At 36.5% G+C, this 21907-nt stretch overlaps 2 protein-coding genes and 1 long non-coding RNA gene across 8 annotated transcripts in view; 1 reads left to right on the forward strand and 2 right to left on the reverse strand.

Annotated features, from left to right (window-relative positions):
- LOC121140008 overlaps window positions 1-15572 on the reverse strand; it is a 29688-nt gene extending 14116 nt beyond the window's left edge. Inside the window, exons 1-4 of the long non-coding RNA XR_005876818.1 lie at window positions 15114-15572; window positions 11837-11955; window positions 11579-11619; window positions 8356-8565 (exon numbers count right to left, since the gene is read on the reverse strand). This is a non-coding gene — a long non-coding RNA (uncharacterized LOC121140008). The remainder of the gene's footprint in view (window positions 1-8355; window positions 8566-11578; window positions 11620-11836; window positions 11956-15113) is intronic.
- Window positions 12072-15119, reverse strand: Nap1l3 (nucleosome assembly protein 1 like 3). The gene has a single exon (XM_040744356.1). The coding sequence runs from the start codon at window positions 15021-15023 to the stop codon at window positions 12903-12905; it is 2121 nt and encodes a 706-aa protein (XP_040600290.1). The 5' UTR covers window positions 15024-15119; the 3' UTR covers window positions 12072-12902.
- Window positions 15407-21907, forward strand: part of Fam133a (family with sequence similarity 133 member A) — a 37742-nt gene continuing 31241 nt past the window's right edge. Inside the window, exons 1-3 of one of the 6 annotated variants that reach the window (XM_040744358.1) lie at window positions 15407-15557; window positions 16553-16603; window positions 20077-20112. The gene's annotated coding sequence lies outside the window, so the exon portion shown is untranslated. Of the gene's footprint in view, window positions 15558-15998; window positions 16116-16552; window positions 16604-20076; window positions 20113-21907 lie in introns of those variants that run through there. The other 5 variants (XM_021228657.2, XM_040744357.1, XM_040744361.1 and 2 more) reach the window with 5 other exon arrangements.

Raw genomic sequence — 21907 nt, forward strand, 5'->3', positions numbered from 1 at the left:
ATTTCCTCACTATGCTCCTTTCCTTATGTTTTGGAAAAGTAAGGTATATCCAGTGTCATTATATGTTGGAAATATGTGATTTGTATTTTCTTTTAATTTTGATTTTTATAGAGTATTACAGTTAAAAAGATTGGATGAATCTCAGAAAAGACTTTAAACTTTAGTCTTTTAAATAAGTTTGAGACTGTTACAGACTATGGGGACTTTTGAAGTTGGACTGAATGCATTTCTGCATTATGATGTGGCTACAAGCCTTTGGGGAGCAGGGAGTGTAATGTGGTAGTTTTAAACAAAATGGGTCCCAAAAGGAGTGGCACTTGGGAAGTGTATCCTAGTTGAAGTAAGTTTGGTCTTGTTGGAAGAAATGCATCACTGTGGAGGCCAGCTTTTGAGTTCTTATAAAAGCTCAAGCCATTTTCAGTGAGTCAGTCCAGTTTCTGTTGCCTTCTGATCAAGACGTAACCATCACCATGTCTGCATTCTGCCATGCTTCCCACCATGATGAAAATGGACTAAACTTCTGAAACTGTAAACTATTGCACCAATTAAGTGTTTTCCTTTATAAGAGTTGCAATGACCATGGTGTCTTTTTACAGCAATAGTCATCTCTCTTCTGACCTATGACTGAAGTTGGGAAGTTTTTCACCTGACAATGTATGGGGAGAGAATAATCAGTTTTTTTTTCATTTGAAACTGAGATTATCTTATATTAGATATATTTCAAATATCTGCTTTGTACTATTATTAACATCTTTCTTGGTAACATAAAAAGCTGTAAATAAACATCCAAGGAATTTTCATTGTTATTTAAACTTTCTCATACAAAATATTTTGATCACATTTCCCCTCCCACACTCTTCCTAGTTCCTCCCCACCTACTTACCCAACCAATGTGATATTCTTTCTTATTCTCTAAAAAATTTAAAAACATGAACAACAGAGCAAGAAAAAATAAAATCAAAACAGATATACTAAAAAAGAGAAAATCAATATAAAATACAAAACAACAAAACAAAATGAAAGGACACACAAAAAATTCAGACACCAATTTGGGTTAACTAGCTACTCTTGGACATGATGTATGCCCTGGAGAATGGTTGATATACTCAGTGACACATCAGTGAAGAAAATTCATTTTGCCTTTCCTAGCAGGTATCAATTACAAATAGTTTCTTTGATAAATATGGGATTTTGTGTCCACTTTCCCCTTTCAGTGCTGAGACTTCATTTAGTTTGAGCCTGTATAAGTCTTAGGCTTGCTGCCACAGTCTCTATGAATTCAGTCCTAGAGTCCAACTATGACTTATGATACTGTGTCTTTAGAATCATCCACAACCTCTGGCTTTTAGAATAGTTCTACTTCCCCTTATCCATAGAACCCTGAGTCTTGAGGGGAGTGGTTTGGTGAATAGATCCCATTAGGGGCTGATTGCTTCAAAGTCTCCCACTCTCTAAACATGTGCAATTTGCCATCTCTTGCAACAAAGAGACTTCTATGATTAGTATTGAGTGACATTCTAAATATGTCATTAGGAATCATTTCATTGCTATGTTCATTTACAAGTATAGTAGTACTAAGTTTTCCCGTAGGCCTATGGCCTCCCTATTTACAGGTTTTTTTGCCACTTTAATAGTGTGAGGTATGTGTTCTATTTTATTAAGTGAACCTTAAATCCATTCAAACACTGGTTGACTATTCCCATACTATTTATGTCAAAGTTAACATCAGTTTATCTTGAATGCAGGTCTCTGTTGTTGGTCACAGATTTTTGTATCTGGGTGAAATTGAAGATTACTTTTCTCTTCTAGCTGAGAACTTGTTGGTTTTCTCCATATTTGAAGACGTACATAAGTCTTATCTTCATCTATCGTGCTTTACCATCAGCTTATGGATGGAGGGTAACCAGAAGTTTGGGCAATAGACTGTGGTGTTTGAAGGATCTATAGGAGCTCTTTGGGTACCATCTCAACAAGAGATAACACATTCCTGGTGTTGAAGGTTTTACTTGGGGCCTAAAATATCTAGTTGAGGCATTGTCTATGCTATGTAATAACTACAAATTCAATTCATATATGTATATATTTGAGGAAGTTTCTACAGTTGTATATATTTCCATACGGCTTTTCAAAAAAGTCTTTTATGTTAGTTGTTCCACCCCATATTCCATCTGTACCATGACTTGCTATTCATCCACTTACTACTATTATTCCAGGTCCCCCTTTATCTCTTTATAACATTGTATTCTGTTTCTCTTGTCTTGTAAGATCTCCTCCACCTTATAGTCCCTTAATACCTAACTAAATTTGTGGTTATACATATTGAAACACATATATCTAAACTTTAATGCCTAACATCCACATATAAGGGGAAACTCGAAACATTTTTCTTTTGGGGGTTTGGGTTAACATATTCAGGATAATAGTTCCTTTCACCTGAATGATTTCAGTTTTTGTAACAACTAAATACTATTCCAGTATATAAATGTACCAAATTTGTATTATCCAGTCATCCATTGATGGACATCTAGGGTGTGTATATGTGTATGTGTGTATGTGTGCACAAGTGTGTGATTCCATACAAAGGTGAAGATTATTTTTCCAATTTCCATGAGTATTTTTGTTGAAACTTTGATTGGGATTGCATTGAATTGCTATATTTCTTTTGGTAGCATGGCTATGTTCACTACACTAATTCTACTGAACCATGAGCTTAGGAGATCTTTCCACCTTCTGGTGTTTCAGTTTAGTTCATAAGTTTTTAGAATTTTGATTTCCTCTTGATGGACTTTTCCTTTAAAGATTATGTAATATATTTTGTCTCTTCCAATTCCTTTTGATTTGTTACATGTTTTGACAGATATTAAAATAGATATACCTTCTTGTTTCTTTGTTCAACTTGCTTGGAATACATTTTCCCATCTTTTTACTGTGTGGTGAAGTCTGCCCTTGGTGATGAAGTGTGTTTCTTGGATGCTAGGCTGGGAGGAGGCCTCTGTAGCAAGGTTAATTCTAGACAGACTGGAATGAAAGACAGGAAGGAAGATGAAAATTCCAAGGGTTCTAGCTTACTGTGTTAGAGGTGTTGGAGGTTGAGATAAATACTGGAGATGAGCTAGTAGAAAATTTTGAAAGGGACCAACGGGAAGAATTAGGGGAACCCTACTAGGCAAAAATTTTAACTCAGATAATATATTTCTGTTTACCAAAAATACATTATGTGTTTTCCAAAACATATAAAATTTGTTTTAAATTGAGGTACTTGACATGGGATGATAATACTTCATCCAGGAAACTTATGTCTTCTTGCAAATCTTCCCTTTGTGGGACACCTGCCTTCATGTTGTTATTCAAAAAGGATTCAAGTAACCCCCAAACCATATAGGTCATTGCCATTTACCTCCTTTTCCCTGACTCAAAAAAGAATAAAGGCAAACAAAATAGCAAGTAAAAGAAAGGGGGTGCGGAGACAGAGGGTGAGAGAAACTTGTAATTGGTAGGAAGTAGACACAGGAGGAGGGAAGCTAGTATCAGGGGGCATTTTTGTTTATGGCAATAAAACACTCCTTAATTTTGACATTCATAGTAATTACCCAAATATACCTGGGTAAGGAATTACTCAGAATGACAGACATTTGCACACATATGCACATGCCAAATTTTATGTGATTGCAATCACTATACACATATATTGGTCCATTGTTAATTTTATACTTTTTGTATTGGAATGTAGTATTGTAGGATGCTACCCTAGGAGCCTGATGAGTGAAGGACAAGAAGGAAGTTTCTAATAAATTTCTATAATTTTTGTTTCAGACTAAAAATTTAAAATATTAGTCATTAAGGATGCCTTTACCTCTAGGTAAAATTGAGCTGATTTAATTGTTGACTAAAGTCACTGCTCACAAAACCATTATTTTTGCAACATTATTCAGTTGGATAAGTTCTTAATAACTGTGCTGTACAAAGATTTTTCCAAGTTAATATATTTGCAGAGTACTATAAACTTTCTGATTAGAGACTTTCTTCCCATTAGTGAAATTTGGACCAAAATGATATAGAATTCCAAATCAATGCCTCTTTGAACATATCAAGTATGGTACAGTTTACCTTTAACCAAGACCATTTAATTAAGGTCTTCGGCAGCAGAGAATAGCTGATTGAGGAAAGTTTCACAGCTTGTAAAGGGAGCTGAAGAAGAAATCACAGCAGCATATCATCTTCACTCTGTGAGAGCCTCCGGAGACAAAAGACAAGTAGCTTGAGAGATGTGAGCTGCTTAATTGAACTGAAATTAACTTTAAGATCACCAAGAAAAATCTCTGACTCACAGATTTCCTGAATCATTCTGACCTGTGATGAGCTATGCTCTCATGATGAAGGCTGAGACTGTAAAGGGAAGCAACGATTGAATAAGGAAATGACTTTCAGCAGATGTGATCATTTGGAAAGTGAACACCCAGAGACAAATCTGGATTGAAGCTTCTAACTAGACATGATTTAACATTAAGAAGGCAAATAGTTCAAGCAATCGGCATACAAGAAGGGGAAAATGGCCCACGGACTGACTTTTAAAAAGTACAAACCACTTAACATAAACAAAATCTCCTGAAGGACATATGAAAGACTCGATTAAAATGAGTAGGCACACTGGCCCTTAGATGAAAATACTGAATTTGTCAATTAAACTACAAATTCCAACAGACACCAGTCATAATATTAACTATCTTTGTAAGATTCAAGAACCCAGTTTTGTAAAACAAGTGGTGCTGCAGTTCATGGGGAAACGTAGGTTGAAATGTCAGTAATAGTACAAAACAACTTTTATGAGGAAATATTTTATGTTATAGGTCTCAGAAATTCATTTCTTGAAAAATGTATATTATCACAAAAATAACTGAAGATGAACAACTAGAAATAATTCATATACCAAAAAAGATGAATTAGAAAAAGACAGAATTAACTAGATCATTATGTTTGCCAGTCGACAGTCAATGAATGTCATTGAAAAAAGATTTTATGGTGGAAGTAAAAACTAAATGTTGTAGAAAGATAAACAAAATAATTTGTAATAGAAGTGGTAAAATTCAACAACTACAAAAGACAAATGTGGCAATATCAAAATTAAAACTCTTCTGCAGTGAAGGAGAAAAACAAAACTCCGAATCTTAAGACCAACTGTATTCCGAACATGGAACATGTCAATATGAACATGTCTTCAGGGCTGACCACTTGAGATTGGATAAACTGTGTTGGGAGTTCATCCCTCAAGGAAACTGATTCTCCCCCTCAGCCATCAGAACACTTGTGGCTCTAGATATTATGGGAGGACTTGCGGAGTTTCTAATATCCATGTTAGCGTGCCACTTCATGTTGTGATTATGCCAATCTTGTTCAGGCAACCATATTGTTGAAAGTTTATCAGTACATTTTCGCTCTAATGTGTAGGCAACAATATCTAGGAAGTGACATCCTAGTCCTCTGGCTCTGACAATCTGTCACCTCTATTGTGGTGTTTCCTGAGCTTTAGGCATAAGCATTGGACTGTAGATGTATCAATGGGTTTGAGTACCCTGTGAACACTTGGGCCATTGTCTTCACAAACTTGAAGACATGACTTCTGAAGACACCACGCAGAAAGAAGTAATGGATGGTCCTATCCATCTTTAGAGCTCACAAACCACAGTGACATGCCCAGAGATATATTTCCTAGTGGTAAAATAGCATTGTTACCTTATGAGAGACCAACAGTTGTCAATGGGACTTAAACCAGCCATCTGTAGCTGAAAAGGTCACAGACCCTAGAAGAGAACCTCTTTCTATTTCCCTAAAAAAATGTAATCCCTAACTGCATCCTAAATACTTATCCTTATGCCCGTATAAGTATACCTTTCAACTCTAACCAAAGCATCCTTTTGCAACGGATGCAGACTACTATGGAGATCCAAAACTGCTCAAAATGAAGAGAATAATTTTATATTGCTTTTTACATTTTCCAAATTTCACAGCTAAACATATTAGTCATAACTTGCTGTTAAATAAGTGTTGTCAAAAGGAAAATATGCCTAATAATCTTACTATTTTATTAAAGAGAAAAACATTTACACTTTTAATAAGATCACTATGGGAAATAATTCATTATGATTAAGTTTTTTTCTGTATAAATGGAACTGAATGCAAAACCATAATATACAATAATTTGTATGATTTTGTTGCTAAAAGTTCTTCAGTTTTATTTTAATTCATGTTTACGATTATTAGCATCATTTTGAGACAGTATCTCATGTAGTGCAGGCTGCCTAGGAACTCATTGCATAGTTGAGAGTAACCTTGATTTCCTAAAATCCCCTTCCTCAGCCTCCTAAATTCTGGGATTATACTTAGGATCCATTCTGCCAGGGAACACACTTAACTCCATATTTTACTACTTTATTCAAGTGGCACATAATTATAAAATGTGTGAACTTCATATATTAGTGATTAGCTCCTTGTCACCAATAATGAATTTGTGTCCCCCATTACTAAAAGAAATAAAAGCACTTTCCCTTGGACTTGTTTAGCCAAGAGTGAGTCCAGATTTGAATTCTATATTTCTTACTTCCTATGTCTTCCATCCTGTCTGTCTGTAGGACTGTGAATCTCTACCTCCATGAAGTCTGTCTTGTGTCTGTGTGCATGTGTGTGTGTGAGTGGTGCTCGTCCCTAACAAAGAACTTCACTCTATCTTCATTGAAAAGCAGAATGTATCATATAGGGAAGGAATAAGATACTTTACATAACTGAAGAGTGGATAGGGAAAATGTAGTACATTTACACAATGGAATACTATTCAGCAGAAAAAAAATGGAATCTTGAAATTTGCAGGCAAATGGATGGCACTAGAAGAAATCATCCTGAGTGAGGTAACCCAGTCACACAAAGAGAAACATGGTATGTACTCACTGATAGATGGATTTCAGACATGAATCAGGGGAGTACCAGCACACAATCCCACTGCCAGAGAGTCTAGGAAACAGAACCTTTATCTAGCAACTGATGGAAGCAGAGGCAGACACCCACAGCTAAACACTGAACTGAACTCCTGGAATCCAGTGACAGAAAGGGAGAAATGATGAACAAAGGAGTTAAGACTGGGCTGGTTTAACCTACAGAAACAGTTGGTCTGAACAAGGGGGATCTCTTGGACTCCAGATTGATGGCTGTGTGGAAAGCACGTGATTGACCCAGACCCCCTGAATGTGGATGTCAGTGAGGTCTAGGTAATCTATGGAGCCTTGGGTAGTATTTATCCCTGGCCTGCAAATAGACTCTCTCAGCCTGGACTCTTGTGGGAGGGCCTAGGCCCTGACCTGGATGAAATGACAGACTCTGGAGATTCACCATGTAGGACCTCACCCTTCCTGGGGATCTGAGTGGCGATTGGGTGGGGGACTGGGGTGCCTGGGGGGAGGGCAGGGGAAGAGGGAAGGGACAGGGAGCTGGGATTGACATGTGAAACAAGCTTGTTTCTAACTTAAATGAAAAAAAAAAAGAAATAGAAAGAAAAGAAATCTTTAACATTTTTACAAGGGACTCTCACTGGCACCAACTGATCATAATTGATTCAGGTAGCAAATACCATTGTTTAGCAACTGATATCCAGAAAAGTTTCTTTCAGCCTTCATGGTGCACTTTAGTACGTTGTTTTCAATTTCTGCATTTGCTGTTTTCAGAAAATGAAATACATGCACTGTTCTGGGTCAGGAGCATGGTAAGAATATAATTTAGATTACAGCTATGCATTAGATTAGGCTGTAAAAGCTGATTACATGGGAAATTCAAGGAAAATACGATTGAATGTTACATAGTTCTCTTAAAAGCTAGTTAGAGTACATAGCAAGTTAGCAGTCTTAAGTGACCTCAAGGTGTATTAACTCTGGCTGTGAGGTCCAGCAAGTCTGTGAAGAACATAAGGCATATTCAGAATATTGCAAGTTCACAATAAAGTACCATTGTATAATAATGTCTTTAAAGCAAAATAATGTAGGCAAATCCGATACAACTTGTCTTAAATACTTCCTATATTTGAGCTAGAGCCAAAACCCACCTGAAGCAAACCAAAATCCTCCCATTGGCTCTCTAAGTATATCTGTCCACAAGGAAATGTCATATTTGTGGAGAGGTCTGAGAATTTTCTGCTTTCCTCTTACAGCTTTACAATGCTGTAATAACTAAATTACATAGCAATGACTGCAGATGGTTTGGGAAATTTGCTGCAATTATTTCTTATAAGTACTACATGTTTTAATACTTAGCATTTCATTTTTTTCTACTTTAAACTATAGGCTACAAAGAGAATAACACAAAACCTTTAAATACCGTGATTTTGCTGAAGTTGTAGTCCGAGAAATGGCAATCTGCTTCTGCCAAATTCTATCATGCACTGATGTCAGATGTTGAAAGTCCTCTTGAGAAATTGAAAACTCCTCATGGACCTCCTAAATGTTTGGGTGAGGATCTCAGCTAGCCGCCTTTCCTTTATTCTCATCCTAGAGCTGTATTCTCTCCAGTTTAGCATCATTCTCATCTCTGAATTAGAAAAGCATTCAAAATAAACCCCAGCTTAAAAAAATACCACAATTGAACATTCCTTTTTCCATGAATTTGTTTCAAACACAGTGAAATGTGAACAGAAACATGGAAACTTGTTTTATGTTGAATGTCCCATTTAAAATGTGATTATCTTGGTTTTTAGAATGTCATTCTTTATTTCCCTCTGGCCTCCTGTTACTCTTGCAATTGTCAATTTCCAAATATTCTAAGGATCAAATCTCACTGTAACATTTGCTTAGATCTGCTACACATTTGTTTTAAAATATACAAGTTCGGATGTAACATGAATGTATAGTTGAACAATTTTCCTCCTAATAATTTTGTTTGTAGCTTTTTTCACGTGTTTCTCAAGTTTACCACTCCTATCAAAATTTAAATACCCATCACTTTCAGGATATTCAGCTTTGTATCTGTCATAACAGCAAACCCCACACTGTACTCATATTATTTATTTTAATGAATTTTTAATTAATTCATTATAATTTATTAATAGTATGCCATTATTTATGATGGTTTCAAACATATCCCAGATCCTGTAATTCTTGAGAAAAATTCAACTCCAATTTTATTTTTCCAGTGAATACCCCCACAGCATCTAAAGTGAAAATATACCTATATGACCAGTGAGTCCTGTGGGGCATTATCACAGTTTGTGCTGGTTTTTTTCACTCAACTCAAGATTGTTCAATGATTTACAGATTACCTTATTTTTTAAAGATTTAAATAAATTTATGTGTATAGTATTTGTCTGCATGTATGTATGTGCATTTCCTGCATTTCTGGTTACCAAGGTCAGAAGGAAGCTCATAATCCCCTGGAACTGGACTTTAAAAAGGATTATGAATAGGCATATAGTTGCTGGGAACAGGCCCTAGTTCCTCTGAAACAGAGGCAAGTGTGCTAACCACTGAGCCACTTCTCTAATGCCTATTTATCTTTTAGACAGGTTTTCAAGTAGCCCAGTCTAATGCTCAGAAACTTGCTCTGTGGTCAGGGATAACTCTGAATTCCTGACCCTCCTGCCTCCAACTTCTATGTGCTCATTTGTGACTTCTTTAGCCAACTTTGTGGCGGCTGCTGCGCTGACAATCTCTTGTCCTCTCAGCCTGGCCTGTTAAAGAAAATAGCAAATGTTTAGATTGACCAGGGTGGATCAGATCTGGACAGGAATCAACTCCTCATGGAGCAGATGGCATCAACTGTTGAGAAAGAGCAAAAGGACGAAGTGGCAGAGGCTACTTCTTTGCTAATGCTGGCAGCATCGAAGTGGGCAGTAGGCGTCAGCTTGGAGGAAGAGCAAAAAAGGATGAAGACCAAAAGAAAGGCATGGAAGACCCTGCCTCGTATTTCTCATAGTGACACTGGCTTCACTCTCAGAAGGGTTCTTTTGTTTGCAATAGACAAAACATGCCTGCCCATGAATGTTGCAGGCTAACAGGTTTAACTGCTCTTGTGACTCTTCCCAAGGAGTTGAAGCAGGCTGCAGACTGCTTGTTTCATGAATCTTAATATCACTGTTACACACCTTTTATTTTTATGTTTATAATCTCATCCCTTCCCCAGTATCCACACTTAAAAGTAAAACAAATAGCAGGAAACTCCAGTTAGCCTAACCAATGTAATTCACCTTTGGGTTTGAGTGAAGGACTGGGAGAATAAAACACCATTAGCAAGCAAGTCATACTTTAATGTAATATGGTTCTGTGTGCTTCCTTTTTCATTATAAAAAACACAGAGAAAAGCTGCTATACTTTAGCAGGCTTTCTAAGAAGGCTGTTCACTCTAGGTAAAACTTTTAAAGGCTCTGTTGTAGCTGTTGCCTAGCAGCTACAAAACACATCCACTTAACCAACCTATGCAGCCACAGAACAATGCACATTACATTTGTTTATTAGTCTTCATTTTGGCTCTGCCATACAAGTAAACCTGCCCTATAATTTTTTTAAAATTTTTTATGTCCTTTGAAAGTTCCATGTATTTATACATGTTTTAACCATAGCCATCCACCATTACCACCCTCCAATTCCCCCAAAATCACAGCTCCCCACATCCATCCTATCTTCATGTCTTCTTTTTATATTTTTGACCTTAATAATCCAGAGTTCTGCTAGGGCTGGCCATATGCACATGCTAACTGGTCATGCTGACAAACCACATTAACAATGTTTATTCCCCTAGATTTATTCTGCTTCCAACTCTGGTCAGAGAAACTCCTTTGTATGCTGGGTATTAGTTAATGAAGAGACCCATAACTGGTCTAAGTACTGATTATAATTAACTCTTGAGTGTTCATCTGAGGATGGGTCATCTATGTTCTAAGGACTCTTGATGAGTGCAAACATCTCAATTAAAAGGGCATCTTGGCTGCCTAAAAACAATTTCTTCTTGATAGTTATATAATAACTTAAAGACCCAAGTATATTTAACTAGTTAAGTATGTATGTCATGGGTGATATATATATCTTTTTCTTTTTCCATACATGTGATTGAAAATTGCTATTAAAAAAGAATAAAGGGAAGGTACTGAACTATATAATATGCCTTATTTTGTGCCTGTATAGGTTTCCAAAGTGGGTATATTTTGTAGCTGCTAGACAACATCGATGTCAGAAACTTTAAAACTATTACCTGGAATGGAACAAGCTTCTTAGAACTGTTACTAAAGTTTAGCACCATTTCTTTGTGTTTCATAATAAAAAAGGAAACATACAGAAACATGGTGAGGTCTGGCATGATTATTACCAAATTTCATGTTCCAAGACCCAGAAATTCTATAATCCTCTCTTCTTCCTGTCAGTTGTTTCCTATCATCTTGAGGAATAACATCTGTATGAAAAAATAGTAAATGTGAAATAGTGTACTTTATTATTTCTAGTGCTTGTTATGTCCTTATACCCTTTATACCAGGTGCAGAGCACATTAATAAAGTTGAATTTAGGGAACCTAGTCCTCTTGCTAGACTCAACCCCAAATTTCCAGATGTGATTACCTTGGGACCAGCTGTGATATATGGCTCAAAAATGCTGTCACCTATAAAAAAACAAAAACAAAAGTCATGATAGTGTGAATTTCTTCAGATCGAAGGACGGGCAGGCCCTGGGAATTTGAAATCGGCAGCTCACATCTTTCTAGGTGAAACACTCTCCCTCTTCTCCTCCCAACTGTTCTCCTCCCCTACCTCATTACCTTCCCCTTCCCTACACACATCATTTCTCTCCCTTCTTCCTCCCATTTACTTCTTTCTCACCCTTTTTTCTTTCCCTTATCTACTTCCACTTTCCCCTTCTTCCTTCATGATCTCCTCTTTCTCCTGTCCCAGTCCTCTCCAGTATGTCCATTGGTATCTTCAAGTTGAAGAATTATGATCTAGGAAATATATCAGAGTGTTAATAGTCATATATTTGTTAAACAGTGAAAAACTTAGTATTCTATACTTTATATGATATTCACAATTTTTATAATTAAGAGAAAAAGGCAACATCTTATAGCGTAACAGTTTATTTGACATTTATTTACTTTACTGTGCAATAAAAGAACACAAAAATCAAATAATGTAATAATTTTCAACAAATGGCAAAGTAGAACACATTACAAACAAAATATACTTTCTTTAGTTTTCAATTACACAATATACAATGATGCAACTTTTTTAAAATACTGTATCATATTTAACACTTTAGTGGTAAATAATATCTTTGCTTATAGACCAATACATCACATAAACAAACCCACAAAAGCCTAATGTGATACTGACAGATATTTTTAAATATATTATCATCTTTTTTCTCAAGCAATTACATTTCACAATAGAATGCCTTAGTATTATTACTACATTTCTATGGCAAAGTAATGAAGGCACAACTAGTGCAAGCAGATTTAAGTCCTTAATCTTCTGGGCTGAAAAAAGAAAGAGAAAACACATATACAATTGGCATTTAAAGTTTTGCTTTTTCAGGCAAAGATTTGTCTAACAAGTCTGATGATTTGCACAGGTACAGTCTAATAGGAACATGACATAAGGACTTCTTCACAAAACCAACACATTAGCACCAAACAAAACATGCTTTGGAAAATTAACAGCACTTTACATATTTTGAAGAATATTACGATACAATAGGCAAGGTAGAATAAACAGATGCTTAAGACAGTTTTTTTAGGACATTACCAGATAAACTGAAAACACCAGACTATAAGGAGTAATAGTATTCAGGTTATAGAACAAGTTTTATCTTTTACAAGGTTAGGTGAATCTTTTACTTCTGCTTGCTTCTTGACTTTTTAACATTCTTGAAAAATCTTTCAGCTTGCCCTTTTCACTTGTAGTACTTCCTGTTTCTGTAATCCCTGACATCATGATAGTAGGGATCATTGATTTCTCCTGTGAAGTAATAGATTGATTTCAAGACGACATTATCATGCAAAATTTGGCCAATTTCAAAGTCCTCATCAAGGATAGCATCTTCTCTTGGTTCCAGCTTCCCAATCAAAGGAATCTCGGGAGGACTAAAGAAATTGAAGAAGGATGCATTAGGAACCACTCTTGGCTGGACTTCAATTTCTCCAGTAGCAGCTGGGCGACTCCGGATGGTTGTCACTGTAACATCTTTTCCTCGTCTCCAATCTATTTTGCAGCCTTTGCACTCTTCAATTTCCCAACCCCAAGCAAAGAAAGGGTCATAGTGATCTGGTTTTGACCTTATTATGTATGTCTTCATCAGGAGCTCATTTCTGAAGTATGGGTTGGGCAGGAAATGAAATTCAAAAGTGTAGCTTATGGGCTGGCCAGGATTTGAGAACTTCAGGCTAACATCAGACAAGAACTTCAAAATGGGCTCATCATACTTTTGAATCATAGGCCCAAGCTTATCAACATTCTTTAAAACAGTCAGCCAGTAGTCAGGAATACCTTTAGGATCTTCTCTCTTAGGTTTTCCCTTTCGAGCCCTTTTAACATTACCTCTTTCAGGCCTTGTCTCAGGGACTCTTTTTTGAGCCTCTCTTAAGGGAGCCCTTGGTTTAGATTCTTCTGTAGGCTGATCTTTATTTTCTGCATTTGCCTGGGGAACTTCTTTGGGGTCTTCTTTTTCTGCAGGAGTTATCTCTATACAATCTGCTGAGTCTGCCTTTTCTTCCACCTTTACCTCAGGCATTTCTTCAGAGGCTTCCTTTTCTTCCACCTTTACCTCAGGCATTTCTTCAGAGGCTTCCTTTTCTTCCATCTTCACCTCAGGCATTTCTTCAGAGGCTTCCTTTGCTTCCATCTTCACCTCAGGCATTTCTTCAGAGGCTTCCTTTGCTTCCATCTTCACCTCAGGCATTTCTTCAGAGGCTTCCTTTGCTTCCACCTTTACCTCAGGCATTTCTTCAGAGGCTTCCTTTGCTTCCATCTTCACCTCAGGCATTTCTTCAGAGGCTTCCTTTGCTTCCATCTTCACCTCAGGCATTTCTTCAGAGGCTTCCTTTTCTTCTACCTTTACCTCAGGCATTTCTTCAGAGGCTTCCTTAGCTTCCACCTTTGCCTCAGGCATTTCTTCAGAGGCTTCCTTTGCTTCCACCTTTACCTCAGGCATTTCTTCAGAGGCTTCCTTTGCTTCCACCTTTACCTCAGGCATTTCTTCAGAGGCTTCCTTTGCTTCCACCTTTACCTCAGGCATTTCTTCAGAGGCTTCCTTTGCTTCAACTTTTTCTTCTGGAACCTCTTTTAGAATTTCTTTTTCTTCAGTTTTCAGCTCAGTAATTTCTTTGGGGGCTTCATCTTCGACTTTTGCCTCAGGAACTTCTTTTGGAACATCCTTTTCTTCTTCCTTTACTTCAGCTTCTTTGCAGGCTTCTTCTTCCTCACCCTCTAAGGGCGGCATTTCATCAGGTGTGTCATCCTGCATTTCCTCATCACCGCTGAACTCTTCCTCCGAGTTCCATTCACATTCTTCTTCTGTAGGCTCGTACTCTGCATTGATGATCTGAAAACGCTTATCATAGAGAGGCTTATTGAGCTCCGCATACTTTCTTTCCAGATCATGAATTGCCCTTAAGAACAAGGTGTCCACCTTGTCACACTCATCCTGAATATTTCTGAGGGCCTGCACCCGATTTCTCACTGCCTGGGGTAGCTTATCCAGGAAATGTTTCCCGGAGGGATGCCTTGGGGCCCTTCTGGCAGGCTCAGGGACCCTCTTCTTTCGGTACCCACGACTGCCACTGCCGCTGCTGCCACTGCTACTGCTGCTGCTGCTGCTACTGCTGCTGCTGCTGCCGCTGCTGCTGCTGCTGCTGCTACTGCTGCTGCTGCTGCTGCTGCTGCTGCGACTAGAGGTACTGCTAGAGCTATTGCTGTCAGATTCTTCCCCGGAATCACTAGCTGAGCTAGCCATGGCCTCTTCAGCAACCCCTTGGGCGGCAGGTTCTGTGACCATTTTAGGATCCGCTTCCGCCATGCCGCTAGCCCCCCGCACACCTCCTTTTTTTTTTTTTTAAGTGGTGACACCAGAGATCGCGTCCCCAGGGATGGGCAGCAAATGACTCACGGATGCTCTGAAGGCGAATGCGAAGGCCCGGGCAGCTCAGGCGGCGGGGGCGGCGGCGGCGGCGGCGGCGGCGGTGGCTGTGGCGGTGGCAGGGGACCCGCAGCGGCAGGGACTGCAGTGGCTGCGGAGGCGGAGGTGCGGCAGGGGCGGGGCCACGGAGGCCACACGCAGGAAGCCGCGGCAGCGGAAACAGGCCCAGGGCCTAGGCGACAAGGCCTGTTCGGGGGTCTCGTCTCGGCCTAGAAGCAGGCAGGGGACAGACGAGTCGTGCCGCAGTCGAATGGCGCAGTCCCGGACTCTGACAGGTCTCCTGGCTTAGGCTGGCGAGCCCCTCCCTTCGGTGACACCCCTCGCGTCAACGTCGTTCCCAGAGTGCCTCTAGCTGGCGCCCCATTTGGTGGACAGGCCGGAGTGACGAGCGATCCAGCCAACGAGCGGCCGGAGGTAGCGGCTCTTGCCCCTCGGCTCCTCCTCCCTTCCCAGATGCTCCTCGGTGGATGAGGCACCAACCCCCCCTTCCCCAATGACGGGTTCCCTCCCCCTCCCAAAATTCTCTCCTTATGTGTTTTTTTTTTTAATTCAAAGGGAGAGAAAAAAAAATGCGTAGACATGAAGTAAAAACGCCAGCTATGGTTCCTAGCAACGCAAGGAGCCCGTTAGCTCAACTGCCCATCCTGCATTCCCATTCGGTTGAATTCCCCACCACAAACTGTTAACCGGGGCGGAAAATGAGTGAAAACGCTCTAAGTGGCGTCATAGGATAGTGTGACTGGATGATTGGGGGAGGGGGGAAACACGCAAACAAACATGATTTTCTCTAAATATTACATGAGCATGTGTTTTCACACTGGAAAAGGGGGAGTCGTTTATTGGCAAAGGGGGGGGGGAGGGGCTAGACAGCAGGCATATTGCATTCCACGTAGCAGATTTAATAAGTCCTGTCTGTGATGTTTGGCAAGCCTGGTTTATTTCCATCTACAAGGTTTGCGAACCCATGTTGCCGTGAGTCAGTTACACCATTTTTTTAATCGTATTTCTGTTTTAAACCTGGCATAGAATTGTAGTCTTATTGCTAAATTGCCACGTAGTCCTTTTCAATGCTTGTAGCAAAATTTTAGAAAAAACAAAGGGGTTTTCAAATGTAAGGTAATATATATATAAATAAATAAATAAATATATATATATATTTTTTTAAAGCAGAGGATTTGTTTCGGACTTTTGTGCAGCAGGTTTCAATTCCACTAACAGCGCGATGGGAGGGGGGATTTGTTCTAACGCAAGTGCATCATCTGTAAGTGTTTAGGATGTCATCTGCCACCAGTTTCCTTCTAATTTGGAATTGTATCCTTTTTAAAGGATGATTTACAATCTCAGTAATATGTAAACAAACTTTTGCTAAATGAACTTAAAAAACAGATATTTGCTGTTTTTATTTACAGGATTCACTTCTGCTACAACCAAAAAGACCAGTGTTTACATTTCATTGAAAGGTAAGGACATATTAGCCCCACTTATTTTAATGAATGACCAGAATTGCCCATCTGTACTTAAATAAAAATTCACAGGCTATAATATGTTAAAGATTTGATTGCAAGATATCTTGATATTTCCAGACAAGCAGAAAAATCCATAAAGGTGACTTGGCATACAAATGAGAAAATAACCCACTTAACCACATTCGCTCTCTAAATTTGGTTATAGACTATAACTACTACTATGTTAAAATATAAAATATACTCCATTATTAATTTCAAATGATGAACTATATTAAAATGAGCTTTTTGCAGTACTTTATTTCATTATATAGTTTGTGCTTTTTATTCAGTCACATAATTTTAAGTTAAGAAATGCATTGTTAGTTTGAAAATGATTTTGTATTTATCTGTAACTCTCAAATATTATGTACAATTTAAACATTAAATTCAATATAGAAGATTATGATGATAGTCAATATTTAACTTTAACAACCAAATGATAACCATTTTTTACACTTTGCTGAATTTCCTTCCAGAAGTTTCCTTATGCTTGTATACATCTGCTTCTTTATGTATACTGATTTATCTGTAACATCATGTGATAGTTTATAATTTACTGATTTATAGCTGTTTTCATGGGAAATAATCAATTCCTTTTTTAATAGTTCTATATTCTGTTATAATAATTGCCTTCAGATATTTAAGTAGAGTTTTGTTGTGGGAAGATAAACATACATTTACATATAAATACATATTTAATAACTATAGCATGTCTCCTAAGGCACTTCAAAACATAGGATATTTTCCTAGAAATTGGAGTATGAACTAAGCCTTATGGTATTTTGTAATTTTATACATATTTCAAATGTCCATGAAGGTTCTTATAATTTAAAATTTAGAAAAGTCCATCCATTCCAACATTCAACCAATAATGCCTGTGTCTTTTCTGTGTCAGGCACATTAGTAATGGATGACAATATGATGTTAAGTTGAACATGCTTACCTTTCCCTTATTGTTTTGTAATTTTATCAAAACATATACTATGTGAACAATAATTCAAATCAATGGGATGCATGATAAATACTGCACTGCCACTTATCTACAGCTACAATAATAAACATTTCAAAGATACTTATCTTTTATAGTAATTTAATTGTGTAATTTACATGTTAACTTCTGTATCATCAATGATTACTATTTTTGAATCAGTTTTGAGTTAAGTTCTAGATTTGTTTGTTTATTTTCTTGAAGTGGGTGTGGAATAAAGGAATCACACATGTAAGGGCGCTTTATCACTGAGCTATACCTATAACCATAGATATTAAAATTTTTATTTTAGTAGCTACCTGTTTCTTTGTGGAACATTTATTTCTTAATCTCTCCATCTGTACATACTGAATCACCTTATTTACCATGTAAGCTGAATTAATTGGATCTACATTTTGATTTTTGATTTATTGAACACAGATTCTCCAGCAAATAATGGGATGCAGCAAATTTTGTTGACTTTTTTATAGACAGTCACACTATGGGTCCCAGGGTTGCCAAAATACTTTCTGTGTATCCCAGATTTGCTTCAAAATTAAGAGAATTTTAAGGTCAATTTATACTTTTTGAAATTACATGTATTGATTGAAACAAGTTGACATATTAAATGCAAATAACAAATCAAATATAACTCAAAATATTTCAAGAGATTACTGTCATTTTAACTAATATTTCCTAAATATTGTCACAATGCTCTAAGCATCCATTTCTTAGATTAGTAGTAATATTGAATATATTTTCAGAGTTTTATTTTCCATTTAGTAATTATTTGTTATCTTATACTACCCAATTAAATGAAAAGTTAATTAATCAATGTTGAAACACTAAAAGCAAAGTGAATTGTGCCTTAAATTAAGGCAACCATGAATATTTTAGGAAATATCAGTTTTAACATACCCTATAATACTCTATTATAGGATTAAGTTTAATGTTCTCTTTTAAATTTTTTTATAATTTTGAATTATAAATTCCTATTCACATTCTTATATTTGAAATTATGTCACAAAAAATAAATGGGAAAGAAATCTATAAAAAAAACTCATACAAAATAATATTTAAGAATCTATGATTTTATGAATGTTTCTGTAAACTATGAGTTTTGAAATTAGGCAATTTCCATTCATAGTATTCCTTTGTATGTGTATTTTCTTTCTTATATGTTATGTAATATTTTTATATTATTTATTTTATAAAAATTATATGTATTAAAACCATAGGTATTTCTTCTTGTAAGAAATTTATGTTGTACCATATACACCATATATTTTCTTCTGTAAGTATATTTACATGCTTATTTCCATTACATTAAATAGCTACATTTCTTCAGATGATAATGTATAAACTTCTGGCACAATGAGTTCTGTGTCTGCTCTATTATTTTGTGATGCTTTAGTGGACAGTAAATTCTCATTCTTTACAGGAGATGATGTTTATCACAGAATTTGTTTGTTACTCAAGCTGTACATAGCTCTTTGAGAATTGTTTAGAACTTTCCTGATATGAGCATATACATAATTCCTTGTATTGTTTCTTCAAACATGCACACACACGCACATACAGACCCACACACAATGACAAATGTGACATTGTTGTATTGAGTTAAAAGTATCCATAAAGCTATGCATAAGCAGTTTATTTCTTTTGAGCTTTTAATTTAAAATTGTGTAAATTGTATGTGTGCATGTGTGAGAGTGTATGTGTGTTTCTATTTGTGTGTGTGCGTGTGTGTTGCGCGCACATGTGTGCATGTGTGTGTGAATGAGTGAGTGTGTGCGTGCGTGCGTGTGTGTGTGTGTGTGTGTGTACTACCTGCAAGTACATACGGAAATCAGATGACAAATTTGTGGAGTTGGTTCTCTCTTTCTTCCATGTGTCGAGATTTGCATAGCAAGCATCGTTAACCACTTAGCCATGCTACAGACAGTAATTGATATTTTCTTGCTTAGTGGTGTGTCAGTTAGGGGTGAAGGATCAGCCTGACATTTTTATCTGAATAAGCACGTATCCCATTCATTATTTTAAAGAATTAGTAAACCATTATACACAACAAACTTTAATAAATCTATACACATTTGACATCACCTCTGTCACTCAGATAATCAATTTTTGGTCATATCCAAAGTTTTGTCATATGTCTATGCATCTGTAATTCCACCCTCTGTCCCTTGGCAACCGCTAATCTGTTTTATGTTCCTGTAGAACAACATCATTTTATATTCACCACTTTTTGTCTTTATCCTTTTTCTGGCTAAAATATTTAGAAATTTATCCACTTTGTAAATATCAAGAGTGCTTTTCCTATTTCTTTTTACTGAATACTGATATATTTTCTGTAAGTTCAATAACTTATTCTTTCTGTGCTTTTGTGTTTGTGAATAAAGTTGCTATGATCGCTTTGTGCACAAGTATCTGTAAGGACATATGTTTTCATCTCTTTTAGAAAACGTTTCTAGGAGTGGAATGGCTGGATCACATGGTAGGTGCATGCTTGCCTTTCTAAGTGAACCAGTATTTTTCCCTACCTAGTGCATGAAGTGACTCAGCTCTGCCTTGAATGATGTGACATACTTTGATGATCCTCCATGGGAGGCGAGAGGATGGAGGGTGGGATGGGGACATACTTGGTTGAAGTGGGAGGCCTGGAGGGAGAGGGAACTGGGATTGGTATGTACCATAATATTGTTTTCAAATTAAATAAAAATTAATGAAAAAAGATCTATTTCTCAAACATGTTGTTATTTTCAATGCTAACAACAGCAAAAATATTTGTTGTGCACAATATTTTTGAATGTAACCATCCTAACAGAGATGTGGTGGCATAGATGTTAAACATCTTTTCATATGCTGATTTGTGAATCACATGTGTTCCGTGAAGTGTATAATCATATTTTCCCTGTTTATAAATGAGTGTTATTTGCATTGTTCTCATTCTTTGAGCAGTCTTCTATAGTATTCACAAGAGTCCTTCATCAACTAAAACTTTAGCAAATTACTTTATCTTCTCTCAACCTTGCCCTCTACAGTTGTCAGAAAGCAGAAGCTTTTTTCACATTTGTGATGAAGTCCAAGTAATATTTTTTCCAAGTATCATGTGTCACTCAAAGTCACAGATATTTTTCATTATCATTTTTTCTAGAAATTTAATCACTTTTGGTTTGATACTAAGATTGACAATTTGGTGCATGATAAAAATATGTTGAGTGAAGTCATTTTAATATTTTTAATATTAAATTTAATATTTAATATTTTTCATAAAGATACACAATTAGTTCAGAGTCAAGAGACTTTCCTTTTCCCATTCATTTGACTTTTCACAGTTGTCAAACATTAATTGTCTGTATATGTAATGTATCTATGATGGAGCATTATGTTCCAGTGTCTGCTAGTTTTAATTCCCTAATTGTTAGGCATGCATTTATTAGATATATTCAGGAGGGAGTAAGAACCACAGTATGGAATACTAGAATTTCATTATAATGGAAGTTGCAAATTTTCATCACTGAACTTTCAATTTTGCTTCAAATGTTTGAGAGACAGGAAAACACAGCAGCAGCATAAACCCAGAGAACAAATGTAAACAAAAAGAGAAATTGATTTTATGACAATGCCTATACATATACATATACATACACACACACATATATATATATATATACCATAAATGTAGAAATAGTATTTAGCACTTTTCAGAAGCATAAATAAGACCTTTGTCTTCTTACAGCAGATACCTATTTACTACAATTAAAATACAATTTTAAAGATAATATAGATCATGATTGACAATCAGTAGTAAAACTAAAGTGTTTATTATTTTACAAAGTTATTTTCAATATAATAATGTACTTCATTCTCAGTCCTTATAAAGTATACAAGTGAACAGAATGTGGTGTATAGATGTAGGTTTTGATTTTTTAAAGCAATACCTTGTGAATTAATTATATTTCAGTCAATATGCAATGAAGTGTACAATCTAAAGTTACGGCTAATTCAATAGCAGATAAAAATCAATAATTTGAATAATTTATAGATTGATTATTTAAAAGAACTTTAAAGTAAAAGAGTACGTGTAGCACATATCATGATACATATATATGTATATATGTTCACATGTGTTCTTTATACTTGTTAGATGATTTCTTCATGTTTCTGTGCCTGGTTTCTGTTAATTCACATAACATTGTGTCCTCCATACTCATCTGTGTTATCACAAATGAAAAGATTTCTAATGTTTTTCATTTTTTTAAATGCTAAATACTCTTAACCTTATATAC

Source organism: Mesocricetus auratus, unplaced genomic scaffold (genome assembly GCF_017639785.1).
Source record: "Mesocricetus auratus isolate SY011 unplaced genomic scaffold, BCM_Maur_2.0 Super-Scaffold_100003, whole genome shotgun sequence".
Classification (NCBI taxonomy): Eukaryota; Metazoa; Chordata; class Mammalia; order Rodentia; family Cricetidae; genus Mesocricetus; species Mesocricetus auratus.

Coding starts and splice junctions, on each gene's coding strand:
- Nap1l3 (XM_040744356.1), bottom strand. CDS start 15,023: ATGGCGGAAGCGGATCCTAAAATGGTCACAGAACCTGCCGCCCAAGGG.